Genomic DNA, 25,878 nt, shown 5'->3' on the forward strand with positions numbered 1-25,878 from the left:
TTCATAAGGATGCATTAATTTAAAGAGAAAGAAAATAGTTTGTCTCCTTTAATTTTTGCTGAACTGAATATTTGTACTACTGTTTTATATTTTCATTTGTATACCCCGAACGACGTCGGGTGCTCTGCTAGTTTAATATATATTTCTTTCCAAAGCGACATTTTAATGCATTGGTGAAGTGCACTATCATCCTTGTCTTAAATTAACTGCAGTTAATCTTCTTTGGACAAGTAAGTGGTATTGGTGGAATATGAACTGGTGGCCAAAGCAGCTTCCTGGCTTTGATGCAAAATTTCGATTGGCGATGACGAAATTTATGGGATTTTAATTAAAGGTATACCGTTTTCAATGTGACCTTAAACACTGAACATGTACATGTGACTGGACGCACTTTTGCGGGTATACAAAACTCGGACATAGTTTTCATGACATATGCATCGTTGGAAGTGTTTGGGTTTGTTTGAGTTGCAATTAAATCGATTTTTGATTTTAAAACCATTTTAATCGCTTAACATTTTTGTGCAAATTTCGCAACTTTTGAAATCATTTATATGTAAGCAGTGAAAAGGTCCTCACATTTTGCAAAGTTTCAAGAAAACTGCATTTTCGTTAACTACTATAAATGATTTCCAAGTGCTTATATATATCAAAAGAAAGGTAAATCGATTTACCTTTCTTTTGATTATAATACCGTTGAAATCACTTAACATTTGTATGCAAATTTCGCGACTTTTGAAATCATGTATATGTAAGCAGTGAGGGGAAAAGTCCTTAAAATTTGCAGTTGTAAGAAAACTGCAATTTCGTAAACCACTATAAATGATTTCCAATTGTTAATATATATGAAAAGAAAGGTAAATCGATTAATATATTAATATTATTATATTTTAATATCTTTATACATACATCTGTTTAATATCACGTTTTGTAGAATGATTATGATGATGTTTTAGAGACGCTTGCCATAATTGATGATTAATAAAATAAAGTTTTATACTTGAAAAGGATTTTTTATTTCAAAGGATTTATGGGAAGAAAGGTAACCAAGAATTCGAATAACTATTACCCGATTATAACTTCTGGTCTAATACCTAAGACCGGTAACTAGGAGGTAACCAAGACGCTAACCTGGCTATAATTCTAGCTAACACCTAAATCCAACTTGGTAACAAAGGAATAACAACAGTTAAAACAGTTGCGAACAACATATGCAATATATATGTATGTAATAAACTTCGATCATTTGATCAGGAATCAAAGTAAGATCATTATTTATACGTTTTACTTAATTCTGAGTCAATCGCTTCCAGGCCATCTACGCTTTTGGTTATGTGCCTACGAACTTTTGTTGGTTTTATCATACATAATTAAAAGAAGCTCATTTTACTTTTGCAAAATTGATTGTAACAAATCACCCATCCGTATTATTCGTACAACTGGCAGCTCTACAATCAACGTAGTTTGCCCACTTCCTCTTTGACATTTCTTTGAGTGGCAGCACCACATTGTAATTTAATTCTCGTGAAATCATTTTTGTCGTGGATGTCAAGTTGAAGAGGCGCAAACTGCGGTGAGTTTATTTAACTTATATGTAATGATATTTGTTGTTTTAATGTAACGGTTCCTTTGTTCTAGAAATAAACGCACTTCCATCTTTTGGGTATATGAGAAAAGGCGTTCTATTTCTTTGCCTTCCCACTACTTTTACATCTTTATTTCGCAGTGCAGCATTATTTCGAAGCGAACTGGCATAATTCCTGCAAATTCTGCGCAGGATATTTAACGCTGCAATAAGTTAGATTATTTATATATAAACGTACCCTCTCAATGCCGTGAGAGATAGCGTCGTATAAGGAATGCTAAGGCGCAGCCCACGTTTGCAAGAAACATCCACGCCAGAGAGCTCAATCACCATGCAAAACATCCGCTACAGGGTCGTCTGCAACATCTACAGAACAGAATCCATCTCATGAGAAAAGTAGTGCCGTCAAAGGTACAGGTCAAGTCAGCGGCAGCACATCTGCAAAAACCGCCGCAGCCCCAAGTAAGGAACCTACACCCGCCAACCTCAGCGCCAATGCACGTGTCGCCGCAGCACAAGGTGCTCAACTTAAAAATGCCGTTATTTCGAATTCCTCTGCAAACGCCGCCGCAGAACCCAGTGCCTTAGCAAATAGTCCACACAATGTCATTACTGCACAACAGGTGAGTCATTTATTTAACAAAATGAAAGAGCTAGAAGAACAGCTTAGAAACACACAAGTCCACTTAGAAGATAGCAACAAGAAGCGCAAAGCCCTAGAAGACCGTTGTCTTATAAACAGTTTGTCGGCAGCGCCGCCGGCGTCAAGCGTAGCAGTAAGCAGCGCGACAGGTTATCTGTCAAGTAGCATGCAAAATGGCGCCATAGAGTTGCATAATGCTGCCCACGGTAATGTTCAGTCCACATCTTTTTCTAATGCCTCTGCCGCAAGCGCTCCGTCATTGTCGTCGCCACCTTCAGGCTCTATGCCTGCCTTCGCCAAAAATTTTCAAAATGGGCAGTCAGCCTACTTGCCTAATACGAGCATAAATTATGCCATGTCTCGTAAAATTCAAGACCTTCCAGAATTCAGCGGGCAACCTGAGGAGTGGCCACTATTTTTTAATGCCTTTACCCAGACTACCCAAGCATATTGCTATAGCAATCTAGAAAACAACCAGCGTATTTTAAAGAGCCTTAAAGGCGAGGCGAAAGAAGTGGTAAAATCCCTACTTATCCATCCAGATAATGTAAACCTGGTAATTGATCAATTAAAATCTCGTTTTGGTAGACCGGAATTGTTGATACGTAGTCAGCTGCGTCAAGTAAAAGATATTCCTCCAGTTTCTGAGTCCGCAATAGAAAAGCTCATTCCCTTTGCCACCAGAACAAGAAACCTTTCAATGTTTTTACAATGTATCAACGGTCCACAGTATCTGGCGAACCCTACGTTATTAGATGAATTGGTAAGCAAGCTTGTAAAGGGGAGCATAAAATTACCGCGTGTAACAAATTTCAACGATATAGCGTCAATGAGAGATGGCACGAAGTTAAGCGTAATCATTTGTGTTTCTCTTGCCTTCGATATGGTCATTCTACACGTGAATGTCGTACCAAAACGTTGTGTACGGTAAATGGTTGCCAACGCAAACACAACAGGATGTTGCATGATCAAAACCCCAACCAGCCCGACCAGCGGTGTTCTGTTCAGCCTGCCGAGCAGCAGGTGTAAACCCCAAACCGCAGTAATGAAAAGGAGCAAAGAATAAATTTGGTTCGTGAGTCTATACTCAGCTGTAAGCTGACAACCCCTGATGAAAGTAAGATATTGTTCCGTACTTTGCCCGTAACCCTGTATGGACCACGACAACGGGTAGATACATACGCTATGCTGGATGAGGGCTCATCCATAACGATGGTCGACAGCAGCTTAATTGAAAAGTTGGGTGTTAAGGGCCAGCAACATTTGTTAAACCTTCAATGGTTTGGTGGGAAAACTGCACAAGAGCCAACTTCAGTTGTAAATCTCCAGATAAGTGAAAGTGAATCAAAAAAGCTTCATAATTTAAGTAGGGTACATGCTGTGCCAAACTTAGACTTACCGATACAGAGTTTGAAAAGGTCTGATCTACGAGGTGCCACTGATAGTCTGCCAAAAGGGCTTACGTTTTTTTTTTCAAATATTAAGCCAAAAATACTTATCGGATTGGACCATTTCCATTTAGGGTTGCCATCGAAAACGATGCAGGTTTCAAAGCAAGGCCCATATTTAGCACACACAGAGCTGGGGTGGGTTGTATTTGACAACATGTTTGCAAGTCAGTAAAATATATGATCAAACCCTACATGATTTGGTAGAAGAATATTTCACGACTGAAAATTTTGGCGTACGGTCCACGCCAGCTGTAAAGAGTGATGCGGAAATTCGTGCTGAGAATATATTAAAGGCGACAATGTTACGAGTTGATGGCAGATTTCAAATAGGTCTTCTGTGGAAACATGATGAAATACGACTACCAGATAATTATAAAATGGCGGAACAGCGGTTTCTTGGCATTGAACGAAAATTTAAGAGGGATAACGTTTTCGCAGCAGCATACAAGTCAGTTATTCAGAGCTATTTGGAGAAAAACTACTGTCGTAAACTTACACAAGCTGAAGCTGCCATAAAGGGACCACGGGTATGGTATCTCCCTCACTTTGCGGTTAAAAATCCGAACAAGCCTGGGAAAATTCGTTTAGTTTTTGACGCTGTCCCAGCCTTCAACAACGTATCCTTAAACTCATTTTTGCTCAAAGGTCCACAAGATTACCAGCCTATGCCAACAGTGCTATACAATTTTCGCATTGGAGCCATCGGAGTGTGTGGTGATATAAAAGAAAAGTTTCACCAGATCTTAGTTAGACCAGAGGACAGATGCGCGCAGAGATTTTTATGGAGGAACAACCCCAACTGCGAATTAGAAGTCTACGAGATGCAAGTCATGACCTTTGGTGAGGCACGTTCTCCGTGCGCAGCCCAGTACATTAAGACTGTAAACGCAATGGGGTATAAAGAGAAATTTGCTCGAGCTGTAGAGGCCATTGTAAAGCATCATTACGTCGACGATTTCGTGGACAGCTTTCCGTCAGTGGAAAAAGCAATTGCCGTAACAACTCAGGTGCGCGAAATTCATAAAGCAGTTGGGTTTGATATGTGCGCATTCATTTCGAATTCGGATATTGTGGTTAAATCACTGCGAAACACGGCACAGCTAGAGGATGCAGCTGTAAGCCACCTTAAATCTCAAGATGCAACGGCAGAGAAGGTATTGGGAATGTATTGGAACCCGGAAGATGATACATTCCGCTACGAGTTGAAGTTCCACCGAGTTGATGCTGACGTAGTGAGTGGAAACAGGCCGCCGACGAAACGAGAGTTGTGCAGTTACATCATGTCTATTTTCGACCCCATGGGATTTTTGTGTCAGTTAACTGTCGGTGCGAAATTATTGTTGAGAGAGGTATGGCAGGGAGGAGTGACTTGGGATCAGCCATTACCGGAAGATATGTACGAGTGTTGGATAGTCTGGCAGAAAGAAGTTGAGAGCACAACAACTATTCGAGTTCCTCGATATTATTTTCACGAAGGGCCGCCTAAAGAGTTACAATTGCATGTATTTGTGGATGCAAGCGAGGAAGCATTCTCGGCGGTATGCTATTGGCGATACAAGGATGCCAGGGAGACCTTTAGAACTGCTTTAATCGGCGCAAAGACCAAATGCGCTCCAATAAAATGCATAACAATTCCGAGATTAGAGTTACAAGCCACCGTTTTAGGAGTACGCCTCTCTCAAATGATCTTGGAGGAACATAAACTTGTCTGCACACGCATTCTATGGAGCGACTCAACGACAGTAATTAGCTGGTTAAACTCGCAGCATCGCCGTTATAAACCGTTCGTCGCTCATCGTATCGCTGAAATTCTGGCGGTGACTCGGCCAGGGGACTGGAACTGGGTACCAACCAACGAAAATCTAGCCGATGAAGCCACTCGACGAAGTAAAAATTTAAACTTCAATTCCACATCGCGCTGGTTCAATGGTCCTGAGTTCCTATCGCTGGGGACAGACAGTTGGCCAAAGGCGCCTATAAAGGCAAATAATGACTTAGTATGCAGCGAAATCTTGCCAGCGAAAAGAGTCTTACTGGTTGACCGTATTAGTTTTATTGAGTTTGACAGATTTTCTTCCTATAACAAGTTGAAACGAACAGTAGCATGGATTTTAAGGTTTTTTGGCAGGACCCGTCCCAAATTCACCGATCAAAAGGAGTATGGTTTATCTGCAACTGAACTGGACGCTGCTGAAAAACTTCTGTGTCGTCAAATACAAGCTACTGAATTTTCAGTGGAAATCAAGCTATTGCGGGAGGGTCAACCGCTAGCTAAAGATAGTATATTATACACATTGTCTCCATTCATCGATAACGATCAAATACTACGAGTAAGTGGGCGTATACAAGCAGCCAGCTGGCTTCCATTTGACAGTTTACATCAAATAATTCTGCCAACGAGGCACAAATTAACACTGTTAATCGTGACGCATATCATATTCGGATGAAGCACCAATATATTGAGGCAACAATTGGTGAGATCAGCCAGAAATTTCGGATTCCACAGCTGAGGCGAGTGTTCAAAGGAGTTGTTACAAATTGTATGGTCTGCCGAATCTCCAAGGCAAAGCCTGTCGTACCCATCATGGGACGATTGCCGGAAGATCGCGTTACGCCGTATGTTAGANACAGAAATTTTGGATTCCACAGCTGAGGCGAGTGTTCAAAGGAGTTGTTACAAATTGTATGGTCTGCCGAATCTCCAAGGCAAAGCCTGTCGTACCCATCATGGGACGATTGCCGGAAGATCGCGTTACGCCGTATGTTAGACCATTTAGCTATACTGGCTTGGATTATTTTGGCCCAATAAATGTCATGATCGGACGACGAACGGAGAAACGATGGATCGCGCTCTTTACCTGTTTAACAGTTCGAGCCATACATCTTGAAATAGCCGCTGATTTGTCGACGGATGCTTGTATCCTGACCATCCGCAACTTTATCAACCGTCGCGGAGTGCCCGTACGTATACGCAGCGACAACGGTAGAAACTTTCTCAGCGTAAGCCAGGAGGCAAGGCGGTTTACTGAGGTGTTCGATTGCGAACGTCTACAGAGCAAGCTATCTGGCAGAGGCATTGAGTGGCGGTTCAATTGTCCGGCAAACCCATCTGAAAGAGGCATATGGGAACGCATGGTACAATGCGTGAAGCGAGTATTGAGACACACTCTAAGCGAAATAGCTCCACGCGAACACACGTTGCAGAGTACTCTTATCGAAGCGGAAAACATCGTGAATTCTCGCCCATTGACGCATTTGCCAATATCACCTAAGCAGGATGAGCCTCTCACTCCTAACCACCTTTTGTTGGGAACGGCCAATACGGCACAAACTCCGGCCATAAATGAAGCAGAAGAGAAGACGTGTGCTTTGAGAAAGCAGTGGCGAATTGCGCGGCAGATACGGGACAAATTTTGGAAGCGTCGGGTAATGGAGTACCTGCCTACCTTAACGCGCAGAGTTAAGTGGTGTCAGAAAAGTAAGCCACTACAAGCGGGGGACCTTGTGCTTATATGCGACGTGAATGTGCCGCGACGTCAGTGGTGTCGTGGCGTGGTTCAGCGTGTGATTCCTGGCGCTGATGGTGAGGTCAGGCGGGCTGATGTTAAAACTGGCTCTGGTGTACTACGACGAATTGCATCGAATCTGGCCGTTTTGGACGTAATCCCTGGTGAATCAGGATGATTCACGGGGGTGGGGATGTAACAAATTAGAATAGAATAGAATTCTTTCCAAGTCTCTAAGGATTTACTTCCAAAATGTTTCCGGACTTAGAACAAAGTCCAACACTATATTTAATTTGTGTGCTCACTTGGACTATGACATCTATGTTCTTATTGAGACTTGGCTAAATGCCGAGTTTATCGAAAATGAATATTTTGATTCCAATCTCTTTAATGTTTACCGGAAAGACCGAGATTCCCAGAAAACAGGACTGTCAAGGGGAGGCGGCGTTTTAATAGCCATTCAGCGTCGGTACCGATCAGCGTTGGTGCATTTAAATAACGAGGATTCACTTCTGGATCAGCTTTGCGTCTTGGTACATGGTAGCTCCAATCTTTACGTATGTGCCCATACACTTTAAAGTCACTATTTGTTTCGCTCGTTCGGTCTAAGCTGGAGTATGCCGTCTTTATATGGAGGCCATATCACCAGTGCCACATCAGTAGACTCGAACGCAATCAGAAGAATTTTCTTCGTTTTGCACTCAGATCGTTAAACTTCGCTGACCCGATTCCTTCTTACAACGCAAGGAGTGCATTATTAAACTTAAAATCTTTGCAGGGTAGAAGAAGTATACTTTCATTCTGTTTTGTTTACGATATCATAAACGGGATAGTTTACTCTCCATTACTCTTAGAGCGCATTAGTTTTCATATCCCACAAAAAAATCTTCGGAGTAATGACTTATTCTTCCTAGAGAGGGTTAGAACTGTTTATGCCCCGATGGCACCTTTGCTTAGAACATTGAAAGAGTTTAACCAGATTTCAAGTTCCTTGGCTTTTGATTTTTCGCTATCTAAATATGATTTCAAATTATCGCTCGATCAATTTTTTAAATAGCTACTTATTGTCTATGTACATATAATTGTTCAAATATAGTTAGTTCTAAGTAGCCTGTAAGAAATTTTGTATTTCTAGATTACTATTTGAATGAAAGAATAAATAAATAAATCACCCATCCCTATTATTCGTACAATTGGCAGCTCTGTACACTCAACGTAGTTTGCCCACTTCCTCTTTGACATTTCTTTGAGTGGCAGCACCACATTGTAATTTAATTCTCGTGAAATCATTTTTGTCGTGGATGTCAAGTTGAAGAGGCGCAAACTGCGGTGAGTTTATTTAACTTATATGTAATGATATTTGTTATTTTAATGTAACGGTTCCTTTGTTATAGAATTAATCGCACTCCCATCTTTTGGGTATATGAGAAAAGGCGTTATATTTCTTTGCCTTCCCACGACTTTTACATTGATATTCTCTATTTTTTTAACTTATTGCTTTTTCACACCACCACTGAGGTTGCAATAAAGGCGCGTTACCGATTTTTTTTGGGTGTTCGGTTCCCCAGGAGACCTTTTTTCGCCCATACTATCTACAGATACGAAGTGCATGAAAGTCTAAGAAATACGAAAAAACTACACAAATCTACTTGGAAAAAACGACTATGACTAATAAAACTACTGCATACAAGAAAACTACTTTGTACAAATTTATATAAAATATTTACAAAATTACCCAGAGTAAATCCGTTTCTATGAACTGTAATAGAGTATAGCAAAAAAATTAAAAAAAAAATTTTGCGACTGTAAATCTAGAGAATATCAACATATAGAAGCAAGCTCTTGGGGTCAACAACAAGAGAGAATCACATTTCAAGACAAATTAAACTTTCTGCTATCTCATAATTATTTCATTCTCGTCATCCATCTTCCATTTCTTACCTTCCATTGCCGTTCGCATCGTCGAACGTGCCTGTCAAACACTGCCGCCATCATGCATTTGTTTTGTTAGGTAGGCACGTCCGATGTTAAGCTGAGATCACACGATTGCCGCAAATGCACCAATCTGGAACAATTTTTATTGTGCTGTATTGGCGCACAATAAAAAAATTGTCCCAATCAAATTCTGTACAGTCACTCGGTTGCCTCTTTTTATACAATTTCGATTTCCGCAAGTTGGTGAAAATCAATATAGCGACAATAATTGCCCCAAATTTATCACACGATTGTTCTAGCATGCGGCAATCGTGACAATAAGATGTTGCGCTGACTTTTAAATTCTGTTTTGTTCTTTGTTGTGTAAAACTGGCGTATTCTTAAAAAAAAAGAAAATTTCATCTAATTTATATATTGTGGGCCTTTTTATGCATATTTGTTGTTTGAAAGCAAAGAAGCAACAACTTGAGCCCAATGAAAACTGACGCATTTATTTAGAAGCTTGAGTGTACAGTTTTTTTTATTTTTCGACGATAACTGCAACGTGCTAAATATGTGGAGTTCAAGTTACAAGAGTTTTCTTTTTAATTTGGGGTTTCTTTTTAATTTTGGTTTTTTATTAATTACAAGTAAAATCAAATAAATAAAAATTTCAAATCTATACAACAATTATAAACATTTCTTAAACCTTTGATCACAATTCAATGGTTTTTAATTTGGATTTCTAGAAAAAAATTTGTTATGCAAAAAAATTATAAAAAATCGACAGGATTTTTTAGCAACTTCAAACTTGCACCTTATTGTACTAAATTTTAATGAGCTATAAAACTGAATAACAATTTTTTTTCTAGAAATCGAAATTAAAAACCGTGCAATTGTGTTCAAAAATTTAAGAAATTTTTATAATTTTTGTATAAAGCTTGTAATTTATGCGGTTTTTGTTAGACAATGAGCTATACCTTTATAGAAAAATAATGAACATTAAACAAATAGAAGAAAAATAGTCAAAACTGGTCAAAATGTTGAGGTTCTACCGTTTCGTCTGGGCTGTATGGAACTTTTAAGTTTTTTCTTTTTAATAAATTTATACTGTCATGGCAGTTTGGTGACATAAAATATCTTTCGTATTCTTCTCCTATGAGTTTTGCTTGTGGTGGTATATATCGCAGCAAAGATTCCGTCATCGGACTTCAAGAAAAATTATAATTTCAATACAAATTAAATTAAAAGTTATGTTGCTTCCGAAAACAAGGATATTCATTTCAGTGATTTTTGGACACAGAAGGAAGCAAAAAAGTAAATTATAAATAAACAGCCTAAATATTGTTGTGTATTGTTCACTTCAATTGCCGCACAAGAACACAATAAATATTGCCGCAATTTTGAAATTTTCATTTCCCCATGATTGCCAATCGAGCTATCACACGATTGCCGCAAGTGGGTTGTATTTGATTGGGCATTGTAAGCACAATATCGGCCTGTATTGCCGCACGAGTCAATTTATTGTGAAATCACACGATTGGGGCATAAAATGAGGCAATAATTGGTGTATTGCGGCAATCGTGGGATCTCAGCTTTAGAAAGAGAATAGACAATAGGATTCCATACTTGTAAGTATATAAGATGCTACTACTTGCTTTGATATGGAAGCGAAATATATTGGATTTTACATGAATTCAAAGGCCCTCATTGAAGCATTTATTTCGTAACTTCGCATTCACAAAAGGCTCTAACTGACAGAAATTCTACATAATTGATTAAAAAAAATGAATTTTATTTTAAAGTATGTTAGGTATTGATATTTAGCATACATAAATTCCATCAATAATTTTCAATTAACATTTTAATATTTCAATTATATAACGTTTTTGTCTCTCCTGAAAAAAATAAATTATGTTAGTTTCCACATTTCATCAAAGATGTACTCCCATAGTAAAATCTAATGCATATTGTTGTATATATTGTAATCGATAACTCTAAGCTGAAATGTATATCGGTTGACAAAAGCTTATCGCTAATAAAATTCTCACTCTCTCATCTCCTTTTGCCAAATAGTAAGACGTGCATTTTGTTTCCTCATTATAAAATAAATTAATAACAGGTTATGGGCCTCACGTTTTTGCCAAAAAAAAAGTCGTAACTAGTAAATAGATAACGTTTGCTAATCGAATTCTTCGTTTTTAATACATAATTCGTGTTAATCAAATACACATAACTGTTGCGGTTTCTCGTTTGATTTAGAGGTTATATTCACGTGGATTAACTACAATGGGAATTGACAAGATCGAAAAATTGAAGGGTCGAGAGAATTACGACACGTAGAAATTCGCAGTTAAGTCCTACTTGCGGCTAAAGGCAAACTGGCCATGCATCGAGGGAGCTGAGCAAGATACGACCAAAAACTTGCATGCGATTTCGGCATTAGGGTTACTAATAGAGCCGGCAAATTATTCGTATGTGCAGAATTGTGCAAACGCAAAAGCTGCGTGGGAAGCGCTGGAGACTGCGTTTGAGGATAATGGGGTCCTACGTCGCATGGATCTCTTAAAATTCGTGATGAGACTAGAATTGGCTGATTGTTCCTCTATGGAAGAATACGTCAATAAAATGCCTTGCACGCAACAAAAGTTGGACAAATCAGGTACGAAGATTCCGGGTGACATCGAATACCGTCCAATGGTAATGGCGCTTGCAAACAGTGGTAAAGCGCTGACGACTGACCTAGTACGCACAAACTTGCTACAAGAAGTAAGATATGAATCTACGAATAATGACGTAGTGGCTCTTATTTCAAAAAAGCAGAAAAACAACCGTGCACGGAAAATTAACAAACAAGCGGTTGTGTGTTTCGAATGTAATGCGAAGGGGCATTATGCGAACAAATGTCCAACGAAGTCAAAGAAATCTCAAAACAACTTGTTACTGATGTCGACATCACTCGTTGCGAAAACTGAAAATGCAAATGAGTGGTTTATTGACTCTGGGGCTTCTGCTCACGTGACGATGTCTTCAAATAATTTATGTGAGCTACGAGAGCCAAAATCCAAGGAGAATATTGTTGGCGATAGTGAACGCCTTAAAGTGAAATGTGCTGGAGATGTTCGCATGACGATATCGTCGGACGAAAATGCGAATAATGAGCAATTCACTGTAAAAGACGTTTAGTGTATACCAAATATTTGTGCTAACCTAATGTCGGCAAGTCAAATGGCAAAAAATGGCAAAACACTACTATTCAACGACAAAAACTGCGATATTTTTAACGAAAACTTCAAATTAATAGCCACGGCACCACTTGTTAACGATTTGTATCGGCTGAGTTGTATCACGCAACGCAATGCTACGGCGTTAACTGCAATAGTAAATCGAAGCTTGTGGCACCGGCGCATGGGACATGCGTGTGACCGCAATTTAGCTCGTAATCAATCAGCGGTCGAAGGGAAGCAAACGCGCGCTTTGTTTAAGCAAAGTGGTAATCGTGCAACAAAAGTTTTGCAAATAATCCACACTGGCGTTTGCGGGCCCATGTCAACGTCGTCGTTCAGTGGATGTCGTTATCTACTAACATTTCAAGATGATTTTAGCCGAAAGGTGTTTGCTTACCCGATGAAGTACAAAAGTGAGGTGTTCGATATTTTCATAAAATTTAAGAAGTTGGTCGAAAATCACCAAGCATCAACTATAAAAATATTAAGATCCGACAATGGTAAAGAGTTTTGCACAATTCGTTTAAGACCATCGTAGAGCAGCATGGAATATTGCATCAGTTAACGGCGCCCTACACGCCTGAACAAAATGGCGTCGCCGAACGCATGAATCGCACAATAATCGAAAAAGTGCGCTGTATGCTTATCGATGCTGATTTACCTCAACAATATTGGGCAGAGGCGGCGACCACGGCGGTTTACCTAATCAACAGAACACAATGCAGGGATATAAAGAACGCTACGCCGGAGGAAATCTGGACAAAAATAAAACCGGATTTATCATCGGTACGGATATTCGGATGTACTGCAATGGTACACATCCCGAAAGAAAATTGACGAAAGCTGGACTCGAAGTCATACAGATGTATTTTCCTTGGATACAGCGAGCAGGCAAAAGCATACAAGATGTTCAACCAGAAAACCAAGCAGACGATTGTCAGTCGAGACCCAAAATAGTAAGGCAATTACTGATCATCACACTATTAATAATTATAATTTGCTACCAAAGACACGAAGCTCTTTGCGCAAGGTTGAGCTTATTGACCATGATGACGGCGATTCAAGTGACGATGACGCGATGCATGAATTCAGTGAGGGATCAGCTAATGCAATAAAAGAGCGAAAGACCGAGAACGTCTTTCTGAATCTATACCAAACACAGTGCGAAGAAGAGTCACAGCTGCCGAGAGAGCAACTCACTTCGCGAAACGTAAACGATGTAATTGGGGTAATTAAGAACATAACTGATATGTCAGTCCAATCATTTTACGGATTCAGTGAGGGCGGAGGGGATAGTAGTCTTGGGAGTCCTGCAAATGATTTATCCCACAATGTTGATGTCGTTACAAGCGAGNGATTAAGAACATAACTGATATGTCAGTCCAATCATTTTACGGATTCAGTGAGGGCGGAGGGGATAGTAGTCTTAGGAGTCCTGCAAATGATTTATCCCACAATGTTGATGTCGTTACAAGCGAGATGTCACCTACGAACACTTACGATGATGGAAGCAGTCTCGACGATGCAGCGGGGGAAGCACATCTGGGACTTTTAGCAGCAACAGCTGACTCCAGCGACCCCGCAATGGTTCAGGAAGCATTAAACAGTGATGACAGCAAATAATGGACCGATGCGATGCGACATGAGTACAGCGCCAACCGCAATGCTTTGCAGATGAAACCAAAAGATTCAGCCGTCTACGCTTTACGGTTTGAAGCAATCGAGTAGAATGTGGAACATGAAATTAAATTCCGTATTGACACTACAGCTTGGCTTTACCAGATCAGCGGTTGACCAATGCGTTTATTTTAGCAGTCAGCTCCAAATATCATCATACTGGCTGTTGATGTTGACGATATTTTGATTTTCGGCGGGAACAATAAAATGATAGCAAAACTCAAAAAGGATCTGTCTAAGCACTTTAAAATGAAAGACATGAGAGCTGCAACGTCTGTGCTTGGGATTAACATCACTCGAAAGCATGATGGATCAATCTCCATTGACCAAAAGCGATACTTGTCAGATATCTTACGATTTAATATGCAAGATAGCAACCCGGTAGCTACCCCAATGGATCGAAATCAACGTCTATCAAAGGATTTGTGTCCAAAAACGGAGAAGGAGAAGCAGGTGATGGCGTCGATATCCTATCAAGAAGCGATCAGCTGCATTATGTACACTGCACAAATCAGCCGTCCCGATATCGGTTTTCCGATTCACCACATGCCATGGTAAGGCGCACTGGGAGGCAGTCAAGCGAGTGCTTCGCTATCTAAAGGGCAGGCACAATTGACATGAAGCTGACTTACCGCAAAGACAGCGCTGGTAAATTAACTAACTATTGTGATGCGGACTGGGTTGGCGACCAAGATGAACGTCGTTCAACAACTGGCTATGTTTCCGTCTCCGTCTCTTGTTGCGGCAATACAAGAAGCATTCTGGCTTAAACGTTTTGAGGGAGAACTCTTTAGGGACGTCCCGAGGTCAATATAACTTTTCTGTGATAATCAAGGCGCTATAAAACTAGCCATGAACAACAATTTTCACGCACGAACCAAACACATTGACGTGAAAAATTACTTCATACGCGAATAGCTTGCAGAAGGCTTGATTAAATTAGACTATCCCAATACAAACAAAATAATCGCTGACATCATGACTAAGTCTGTAAATAATTCAAAATTGACTCAGTTTATTAACCAATATGGTTTATCATAAGATTTAAATTAAAACTATTTTCTTTCAGTGTCAGTACAACATTAATTACAGAATTTTTAGTATAGCTTTGAGTGACGGTGTTGTACATATTGTAATCGATAACTCTAAGCTGAAATGTATATCGGTTGACAACAGCTTATCGCTAATAAAATTCTTACTCTCTCATCTTCTTTTGCCAAATAGTAAGACGTGCATTTTATACCCTCATTATAAAATAAATTAATAACACATATTTTGTTTAAGTGAGCTCCTGGTAATCGGCACAGTAACGAAATTTTTAGACAACATAAAATAAGAAGTAGAGGTCATTTCAACACTGGGGTCGATTAAAAAATCTTTAATATATGGAAAACGAATTCTTGCCTCACCTTCGATAATGAATGTGGTAAGAGAGTGGGTGTTCGGTTCCCCAGGACGCCTATTTTCACCCATACTATTTACAGATACGAAGTGCATGAATATAAAAAAATCTAGGAAATACGAAAAAACTACACAAATCTACTTGGAAAACACGACTATGACTAATAAACCTACTTTATACAAATTTATATACAATATTTACAAAGTCACTCACAGTAAACTCTTCTATGAACTGTAGTTGGGTATAACAAGAAAATAAAAAAAATATTGCTTTTCTTAATTGCTATTTTATTGCTTTTTCATAAAATTTCATACCTTTTACTCGATTTATTCAAACAAAATTCAAATAAAAGGTATGGAATTTTAAGAAAAATAAATTTATTCATACGGCCATTATCAATTTAGTTAAAAGATATCGAATATTTCAAAAACGGCCATACTTCTATAGGGGTAATTTTTTATCTTGAACACCAACCTACATTCTCCTTGGGTTTGTCGTGGTACATATTGGATACCATGCACGTGTATATATTTTTAAGTACCTACGAACACATATCGCTCATTTACTTAACGGCAGTTCCAACTGCAATCCAAGTCCATTTCCACCGCATCCTGAACCACCCCATGTATGTAAGTTGGCTACTGCATTCCAATTAAATTACAATTATAAACAAATTTCCAATAATGCAGTTGGTCATATTGTTGGTTTGACTCATATGATGAAGTCTAATTAAACAATGGAAAAGTACTGATTTAATTGAAGATCCTTTTCCTGCAACCAACTGCGTAAACAATGGCTTAATGAAAGTTGCAACTGCAAAACAACTGCAGCTGAATAAATAGTATGACTAAGAAATAAAGTTGCAACTGCAAAACAACTGCAGCTGAATAAATACTGAAACTTAATATGTTCAATAATAAAATTTTATTAAAAAATAAAGTTGCAATAGCAAAACAACTGCAGCTGAATAAATACTGAAACTTAATATGTTTAGTAATAAAATTCCAAAAGAACAATTTGAAGTTCCAACTAAGAAATCTTGTAAATATAATTTTAAGCTATAAATAACGTTCTTTTCAAATAAAGATCAGTTTGGTATCAGTCTTACATCAAGACGTACGTTTATTTTTAAAACGTTCACCGGGCTCACCCAAAGCTAATTGGCGCCCAACGTGGCCGCCCGCGATAAGTGTCGGTCGAATAACAAGTATCCTCGCCGGAGGAGAAAATGTAAAAACAAACTAAAAAACAAGTATCCTCGCCGGAGGAGAAAAGATAAAAACAAACTTAAAATAAGTATCCTCACTGGAGGAGAAAAAAATTAAATATTTAAATAAGTACCCTCACCGGAGGAGAAAAAATAATAATAAAAAAAAACTTTTAAACAAGTGTCCTCACCGTAGGAGAAAAACAATTTAAACTTTAAATAAATATCCAAAAAGACAGTTATGATAAAAGATTAACAACCAAGTGGCAGTGGCGATTAATAAATAACTCAACATCAGTGGCAAGAACAACAAAACAGTGGTAGCAGAGTCAGTTTGGAATATAACTACATTTGGAGAAGTAAAGGAAGTCGATAACAACTGTAACAGCAACAAGGAGCTGAAGCAGCAAAAATTAATGTGAGAATTATTTAATTTTATACTATTTTATTTTAAAAATTTGAACAATGACAGACGCTCTACCATCTGACTTAGACTATGACGAAACAGACAGAATTGTGGAAAAATTGGAAATAGAAGAGAATTCTGATGAACTCAAGGAAAAGGTTTTTAGAGAAAGGGATCTTTTTGATGAATGTAGTGACGAGGGAAGAATGAAGTGTATGGAAGCTGTATTTAAGTATATAGGAAAGAATAAGAAAGCCACACTAGCTGATTATTATAACAAAGAGACATTAGAATCGGAAGCGGTAGCAATGATTCGAATTGCAAAAAAAGAGTGGTAAATTTTAAAATGGTACAAAAGTGGTCCAAAATATGAAAAATTATACTATTGTGAATATTGTGAAGGAAATCATAAAACTGAAAAGTGTGCTTATAAAAAAAAATGTCGTTAATTAGTGAAGTGTTTAAATATAAATCTGGACGGATCAATAAAAAACTTTTCAAATATGACTTTAAATAATGAGAATGAGGCTGTAGTAGCAAGATTAATTGCGGCAACGAATGCATCACTCAGACTAGAGGTGTCTGAATTGCGAAGGCAAATTGAGGGTTTAACAAAATCAGCAACCATAACTGATTACAGACCAGAAGTGGTCGTCTCTCAAATTAACTGTGATGAATCACTGGAAGTTATAAAGTCATTACCAGAATTTTCTGGTAAGCAAAATAAATATGTTAGCTGGAGGGAATCAACTGAAAATGCCATGAGTCTATATGTGAGAGGCAGCCGTAGGTATTTTGCTGCACTACCAATTTTACGAAACAGGATTACCCAGGATGCGAATGATTTATTATCAACCCATGGGACAGTTCTAAATATTGACTCCATTTTAGCGCGACTAGATTTCGCTTATGCTGACAAAAGGTCTGCTCATATTATTGAGCAAGGTAGTTATACTTTCATTGAGTATTACAATAAGGTTAACGAAAAATTAACCCTACTTATAAACAAGACGATTATGACATAAGGAAAGGACAGTGCCGGTTTGCACTAAGTCAACTACAAAGAAATAATATTCAGACGATAGCTTCACAGCGTGATCAGGCTCGACCAACACCAATGGATGTTGATCGGAGTATTCAGATCCAAAATCGGCAGCAACAAAATCCGGGGAATATTCAAAGTAATTATCGAAATAATTACATAACTCATAATCAGAACTATTTAGCTCAGAAAAGACCTAATGCCAGTGCTCAGTTAAGTGTTCGACCACCTAATAAAACGCAGCGAGTAAACAATATTAATGAGATTTACAAATTTTAATTGATACATGAGTAACGAATTTCTACATAAGCAGGAATATATAAAAATAAAAATGATCTAAATATTTATAAATGCGTAAATACGATAAATGGGTATACAGTAATTAAATATTATCACATAATCCATTTATTCGGAGTTAGACAAATATTTTATGAAATCGATAATTTGGAATCAGACCTTTTAATAGGTTTTAAATTTTTTAAGAAAATTAACGCGGTAATAAATGTAAAAAGATAAATCATTCACAACAAATAACGGAAAGAAGGAAATAATTTATAATTCGGAAACTGAATCTGAACAGCCCGCCGAAGCATATCCCGGCAAATATGAAAGTGAATTGAAAAATGGGAAAAAAATAAGGTAAACAATTTGGGAGCAAAAATTCCTAAAGCGCCAGCTGATGATAATACCGGCAAAATAAATAAAATTTATACTGAGGGACAGCCAGCCGACGAATTTACCGGCAACAAAATGAATAACGTTAAAACTGTGGGACAAAAAAGTCCTACAACGCCAGTCGATGAAATTACCGACAACAACAAAAAAGTTAAAACTGTGGGACAAAAAAGTCCAACAACGCCAGTCGATGAAATTACCGACAACAAAAATAAAGTTAAAACTGCGGGACAGGGAAGTCTTACAACGCCAGTCGATGAATTTACCGACAGAGAAATTAAAGATTTAAACAAATTATGTTGGAGGAAAAATCCTTTGAAGCGCCAGCCGATGTGTATTCCGGTAGTTTTATTAAAAATAATNAAAAATAAGGTAAACAATTTGGGAGCAAAAATTCCTAAAGCGCCAGCTGATGATAATACCGGCAAAATAAATAAAATTTATACTGAGGGACAGCCAGCCGACGAATTTACCGGCAACAAAATGAATAACGTTAAAACTGTGGGACAAAAAAGTCCTACAACGCCAGTCGATGAAATTACCGACAACAACAAAAAAGTTAAAACTGTGGGACAAAAAAGTCCAACAACGCCAGTCGATGAAATTACCGACAACAAAAATAAAGTTAAAACTGCGGGACAGGGAAGTCTTACAACGCCAGTCGATGAATTTACCGACAGAGAAATTAAAGATTTAAACAAATTATGTTGGAGGAAAAATCCTTTGAAGCGCCAGCCGATGTGTATTCCGGTAGTTTTATTAAAAATAATTACTAGCCTTTACAAGAAGACTTAAGTGAAATAAGTATTTTAGAAGATGACATTCTTGAGAAAAGTGAATCCATTCATTAAGGGATTGACATTAGTCTTCCTCTTAGAACGGGCGGAAATAAGAACTTCCGTAAATACTCCAATTTGGAGCAAACAATATCAATATCCTTTAGCAGCAAATGTTTTTGTGAATAGGGAAATTGAATATTTTTAAGGAAAAAGAGTTTTACGACCAAGTAAAAGTCCTTACAATTCTCCAATTTGGGTGGTACCAAAAAAAAGGTATCAATAGAGATGGCACGCCAAAATTGAGAATGGTAGTAGACTTCAAAAAATTAAATGAAGTTACGATTTCAGATAAATATCCAATACCATATATAAACGTTATACTTTCGAATCTAGGAGAATCACAATATTTCTACAATTCATCTAGAATCTGGATTTCATAAAATTTTGATGAAGACTGAAGATACTGAAAAAACAGCATTTTCAGTTAATAATGGAAAATACGAATTTTTAAGAATGCCGTTTGGACTGAAGAATGTACCAAGAATTTCCAAAGAGCCATGGATGATGTATTAAGAGAATTTATTGGAAAATTTTGTCATGTGTATATTGATGAAATAATTGTTTTTTCGCGTAATTTGGAGGATCATGTAAGACATTTGAATCAAGTAATCAATGTCCTTAAGAAAGCGAATATGAAAATCTCCTTAGAGAAATCAAAACTCTTCAAAAGAGAGGTGGAATTTTTAGGATTCATTGTTGCAAACAATATAATTAAAACCGATCCGCATAAAATTTAAGCGATTTCCAATTTTCCATTGCCTAAAACGATACGCCAACTACGTAGTTTTCTAGGAATGACTGGATATTACAGAAAATTTATCAAGGATTATGCAGCAATAGCCAAAACCTTTAGCCAAACATTTATCAGAGGAAAATGGTCATGTGTCTCAACATATGTCTACAAAAATTGAGGTTCGATTAGCACAAGATGCGATTTTAGCCTTTGAGAAATTAAAACGATTACTTATTAACCAAGTAGAATTAAATCATCCAGATTTTAATAAAAATGTATACTGGCAACCGACGCCTTAAACGACGCGATAGGTGGAGTCTTAAGCCAGGAAGTGAAACCCATTACGTTTATCTCTAAAACTTTAAATTCATCGAAAAAAAATTATGCAACAAATGAAAAGGAACTTTGTGCCATAGTTTGGGCATTAAAAACTTTAAGAAACTATCTTTATGGAGTATCAGATATAGAAATACATACAGATCATCAACCTTTGACTTCTGCAGTCTCTTCAAGAAATCGTGATGTAAAAATGAAAAGATGGCATACTATTATTGAAGAATATGCTCCAAAAATGATTTATAAACCAGGAAAAATTAATATAGTCGCGGATGCCTTATCCAGACAAAACCTGAATAATATGACTGGTGACTCTTCAGACATAGAAAAGCAGTATTCAGCAGAAAGCTCTGATAATACACAAATTCAGGAGACTAAGAAACCATTGAATCAATTCAAACAACAGATACTACTTAGTAAGGGACGATTCACAATACATGAATCTCATTAATTTTGGTAGAACTAGGCATATTATTGAATATGATACGCCTGAAAATTTAATGACTATTCTAAAAGAATTTTTACAACCGAATATTGTAACTGCAATACATTCTACACCGGAGGACCTAGAGGAAGTTAATGCTAAATTAAAAGAAACTTACAAACAAATTTTTGTATACAAAAAATTTTCCCATGGATATATTAAATAGAGAAGACCAGTGAATTATAATTGAGCAAACGCATAGTAGAGCACATAGGAGTTACGAAGAAAATATGAAGCAAATTTCAACTTCATATTATTGGCCTGAAATGCATAAACATTTTAGGCAATACATCAGAAATTGTGAAATTTGTAATAAAAATAAGTATGATAGACATCCACAAAAAATACCAATAGGTGAGGTTCCCATACCTAAGGAGGAAAGAGAACAAGTTCACATGGATATATTTTCTGCACAAAACTTAAAATTTATCACATTTATTGACGCATATTCCAAGTTTTTGGTTATTAAGCAAATTGAAGATAAAAAAATTTGGAAGGAAAAGTGTTGGAAATATTACAAAGTTTACCTAACCTAAAACGAATAACCATTGATAACGAACGAGGTTTTACAACATTACAATTTAAAACTTTCGTGCAAAGGTTGCAAATTAAAATTTATTTTTGCAATCCAAATCATAGCACCACAAATGGTCAAATTGAGAGAGTACATTCATAATTGAAATTTCACGATGCATGAAACAAAAGTTTAGATTGATCAGTTTTTCAGAATCAATATACAGAGCAGTACAACAATATATGTAATAAAACACTACATTCAGTAACTGGTAAGAAACCATTTGAAGTCCTTTATAACAAGGTTTCTCATGATATTTTACCATCAAAACTTTTATAACCACAATCAAAAATGTTAGACAGACAAAATAAAAATAGAGTTCGAAAAACATATTTATATGTGAAATTATTTATGAAAAAATTACAGGTGGAAGGAATAAACTTAAACCTAGATACAAGAAACGGGTAGTAAAAGAAGTTTTAGGGAATAAGGTTAGAATTAACCAAAGAAACCGAATAGTGCATAAAGATAACATTAAATCTAGATTTTATATTTTTTTAGAAAATGATACTAATAATAATTCTGGCAATAATTGCTAAAGCAATAACCGATACTGTAGACTACAAGGGAGGATTATATTTTTATAAAGGATGGAGATGTAGCTTTGCATATGACTATGGAGAGCTTTTTCATATCACGAATTTGACATATTTTGAAGAACTAATAACCTCAGACCAAAATTATTATAATTAAAAATGTGTTAGAGCAATTACAAAAGAAAGATAAAAGACATAAAAAAGGTATAAATGAATTAGGAACATTGTGGAAATGGATAGCAGGAACACTAGATCATGATGATTTAGTGTTAATTAGTAATAAGTTAATTTAAATGAAAATGACAATAAACAATACACAACAAACTCTGAAATTTTTAAAACTATTACTCGTTTAACAGAAACAATTAAAAATATAAATGAAAATTCACATATAAAATTATTAATGAAGCAAAAATATAAATTTTTAATGATTAATTGCAAAATCTAGTTCATAAAATAAATATGGCAAAAGTAGGCATTCTAAACCCAGCAATTTTACATTTAAATTAAATAAAAAATATAACTCAAAGTGAACGATTGATTATAACTGATTTAATGGACATTTCTATTTTTAAAATATTACAAAATAAAGATGTAATTGTTATATACATTAAGCATCCGAAAATTATTCTTGATTATAAGTATTATGAAGTAACAGCAATTGCACAAACCGATGGTAAATTGTTAATTGAAAATGAAATTGCAAAATATGAAAAATAATATGTAAATATTAACAACTGTAAAAATTAATAACACAAATACTTGTTTATCAGATGTTTTGTCCGCAAAACGAGCTTAATGTAAAAAGAGAAGAGAAAAAAATAGAAAACAGATGCAATTAAAGAAGGAGGAATTTCAGTTTCCGGAAGCCATGCAATTGACAATCATGTCGTAAATGGAGTTTACCTTGTTACTTTTGAAAATTACACAAATATTGATGATACAGTATATGAAAATATTGATTCAAGAATTTGGAAATATGACAAGGATAATGATTTGAATAATTTTGAAATTATTAAATATATTGAATCGGAAGATTATAATTTAATATTTCAAAATGTGAATCTTATTAATTCTGTCATAATTGAAATTAAGTCACACCCTGTATTTTGGACTTTTGTAACAATTGTATTTGTAATAAAATTAATAAATATACTTTTAAAAATTTATCAAATAGTTGAAGTTTGGAATAAAAACAGGCATTCGAAAAAACAAGAATTGCTGCACGAACTCACTATAGAAATATACAGTATCGGTCATATCTATAGCACGCCATTTCAAAGTTATATTGTGTGCACCTTATGTTTATTTATTTATTTTTGAGAATTTTCAATTAAAATACAGTTCTTTCTCTTACAAACCCCATATAAACCCAAGTTTAACAATTTGTAGAAAACTTCAAAAAAGTGCAACAAATTTTCACCTAAATTTCAAAATTTTTTCTCGGAAGTGTTTGAATTTTTCTGAATACACAGTTTTATAGCCCAATACATTTTAGTCTGATAATGTGCATGTTTCAAGTGACTAAAAGATACCGTTGATTTTTTAGAATTTTTTTCGCCAAAGGTGTTGCGGTTTTCATCCATATACAAATAAATTGAGTTTATCCATTATATGAAAGCCAATGCGACAAAAAAAATTCTAAAAAATTAACGGTAATTCGTAGCCACTTGAAATTTGCACATTATCAGACTAAAATTGCAGTGGCTAAAAAACTGTGTACTCAAAAAAATTTTAGCACTTCCGAGAAAAAAGTTTGAAACTTAGGTGAAAATTTGTTGCCATTTTTTGAAGTTTTCTACAAATTGTTAAACTTGGGTTTCTATGGGGTTTGTTAGAGAAAGAACTGTATTTTAATTGAAAATTCTTAAAAATAAGTAAATAAGCATATGTGGCACACAATATCACTTTGAAATGGCGTGCTATAGATATGACCGATACTGTATCACTTAACAAACCAAATTGAATAATCGGGACGATTCTTTTAAAGAGAGGGGAGAGTTAACAGTAGCCTTTGCCTTCCAATTAAATTACAATTATAACCAAATTTCCAATAATGCAGTTGGTCATATTGTTGGTTTGACTCATATGATGAAATCTAATAAACAATGGAAAAGTACTGATTTAATTGAAGATGTAATTGATACCCTTTTCCTGCAACCAACTGAGTAAACAATGGCTTAATGAAAGTTGCAACTGCAAAACATCTGCAGCTGAATAAATAGTATGACTAAGAAATAAAGTTGCAACTGCAAAACAACTGCAGCTGAATAAATACTGAAACTTAATATGTTCAATAATAAAATTTTATTAAAAAATAAAGTTGCAATAGCAAAACAACTGCAGCTGAATAAATACTGAAACTTAATATGTTTAGTAATAAAATTCCAAAAGAACAATTTGAAGTTCCAACTAAGAAATCTTGTAAATATAATTTTAAGCTATAAATAAGATTCTTTTCAAATAAAGATCAGTTTGGTATCAGTCTTACAACAAGACGTACGTTTATTTTTAAAACGTTCACCGGGCTCACCCAAAGCTAATTGGCGCCCAACGTGGCCGCCCGAGATAAGTGTCGGTCGAATAACAAGTATCCTCGCCGGAGGAGAAAATGTAAAAACAAACTAAAAAACAAGTATCCTCGCCGGAGGAGAAAAGATAAAAACAAACTTAAAATAAGTATCCTCACTGGAGGAGAAAAAAATTAAATATTTAAATAAGTACCCTCACCGGAGGAGAAAAAATAATAATAAAAAAAAACTTTTAAACAAGTGTCCTCACCGTAGGAGAAAAACAATTTAAACTTTAAATAAATATCCAAAAAGACAGTTATGATAAAAGATTAACAACCAAGTGGCAGTGGCGATTAATAAATAACTCAACATCAGTGGCAAGAACAACAAAACAGTGGTAGCAGAGTCAGTTTGGAATATAACTACATTTGGAGAAGTAAAGGAAGTCGATAACAACTGTAACAGCAACAAGGAGCTGAAGCAGCAAAAATTAATGTGAGAATTATTTAATTTTATACTATTTTATTTTAAAAATTTGAACAATGACAGACGCTCTACCATCTGACTTAGACTATGACGAAACAGACAGAATTGTGGAAAAATTGGAAATAGAAGAGAATTCTGATGAACTCAAGGAAAAGGTTTTTAGAGAAAGGGATCTTTTTGATGAATGTAGTGACGAGGGAAGAATGAAGTGTATGGAAGCTGTATTTAAGTATATAGGAAAGAATAAGAAAGCCACACTAGCTGATTATTATAACAAAGAGACATTAGAATCGGAAGCGGTAGCAATGATTCGAATTGCAAAAAAAGAGTGGTAAATTTTAAAATGGTACAAAAGTGGTCCAAAATATGAAAAATTATACTATTGTGAATATTGTGAAGGAAATCATAAAACTGAAAAGTGTGCTTATAAAAAAAAATGTCGTTAATTAGTGAAGTGTTTAAATATAAATCTGGACGGATTAATAAAAAACTTTTCAAATATGACTTTAAATAATGAGAATGAGCTGTAGTAGCAAGATTAATTGCGGCAACGAATGCATCACTCAGACTAGAGGTGTCTGAATTGCGAAGGCAAATTGAGGGTTTAACAAAATCAGTAACCATACTGATCACAGACCAGAAGTG

General features: G+C 36.1%; 1 protein-coding gene across 1 annotated transcript; it reads left to right on the plus strand.

Moving 5' to 3' along the window:
- Positions 1-4,506: 4,506 nt before the first annotated feature.
- LOC108359625 (uncharacterized) lies at positions 4,507-12,282 on the plus strand. Its single transcript, XM_017611559.1, has 3 exons — positions 4,507-6,006; positions 6,326-7,259; positions 11,543-12,282. Exons 1-3 carry the CDS (start codon positions 4,507-4,509, stop codon positions 12,280-12,282), a joined length of 3,174 nt encoding a protein of 1,057 aa, XP_017467048.1.
- The last annotated feature ends 13,596 nt before the right edge of the window (positions 12,283-25,878 follow it).

This window comes from Rhagoletis zephyria, unplaced genomic scaffold (assembly GCF_001687245.7).
Source record: "Rhagoletis zephyria isolate East Lansing unplaced genomic scaffold, Rhagoletis_zephyria_1.1 Rzeph_scaffold_00424, whole genome shotgun sequence".
NCBI classification, from domain to species: Eukaryota; Metazoa; Arthropoda; class Insecta; order Diptera; family Tephritidae; genus Rhagoletis; species Rhagoletis zephyria.

Excerpts from the sequence above, each read along its gene's own strand:
- LOC108359625 (XM_017611559.1), top strand. The coding sequence starts at position 4,507 with ATGACCTTTGGTGAGGCACGTTCTCCGTGCGCAGCCCAGTACATTAAG. Across the intron at positions 6,007-6,325 it reads ATAACGATCAAATACTACGA|CTGAGGCGAGTGTTCAAAGG; the intron begins GTAAGTGGGCGT and ends TGGATTCCACAG. Across the intron at positions 7,260-11,542 it reads TGTGATTCCTGGCGCTGATG|GGTTACTAATAGAGCCGGCA; the intron begins GTGAGGTCAGGC and ends TTTCGGCATTAG.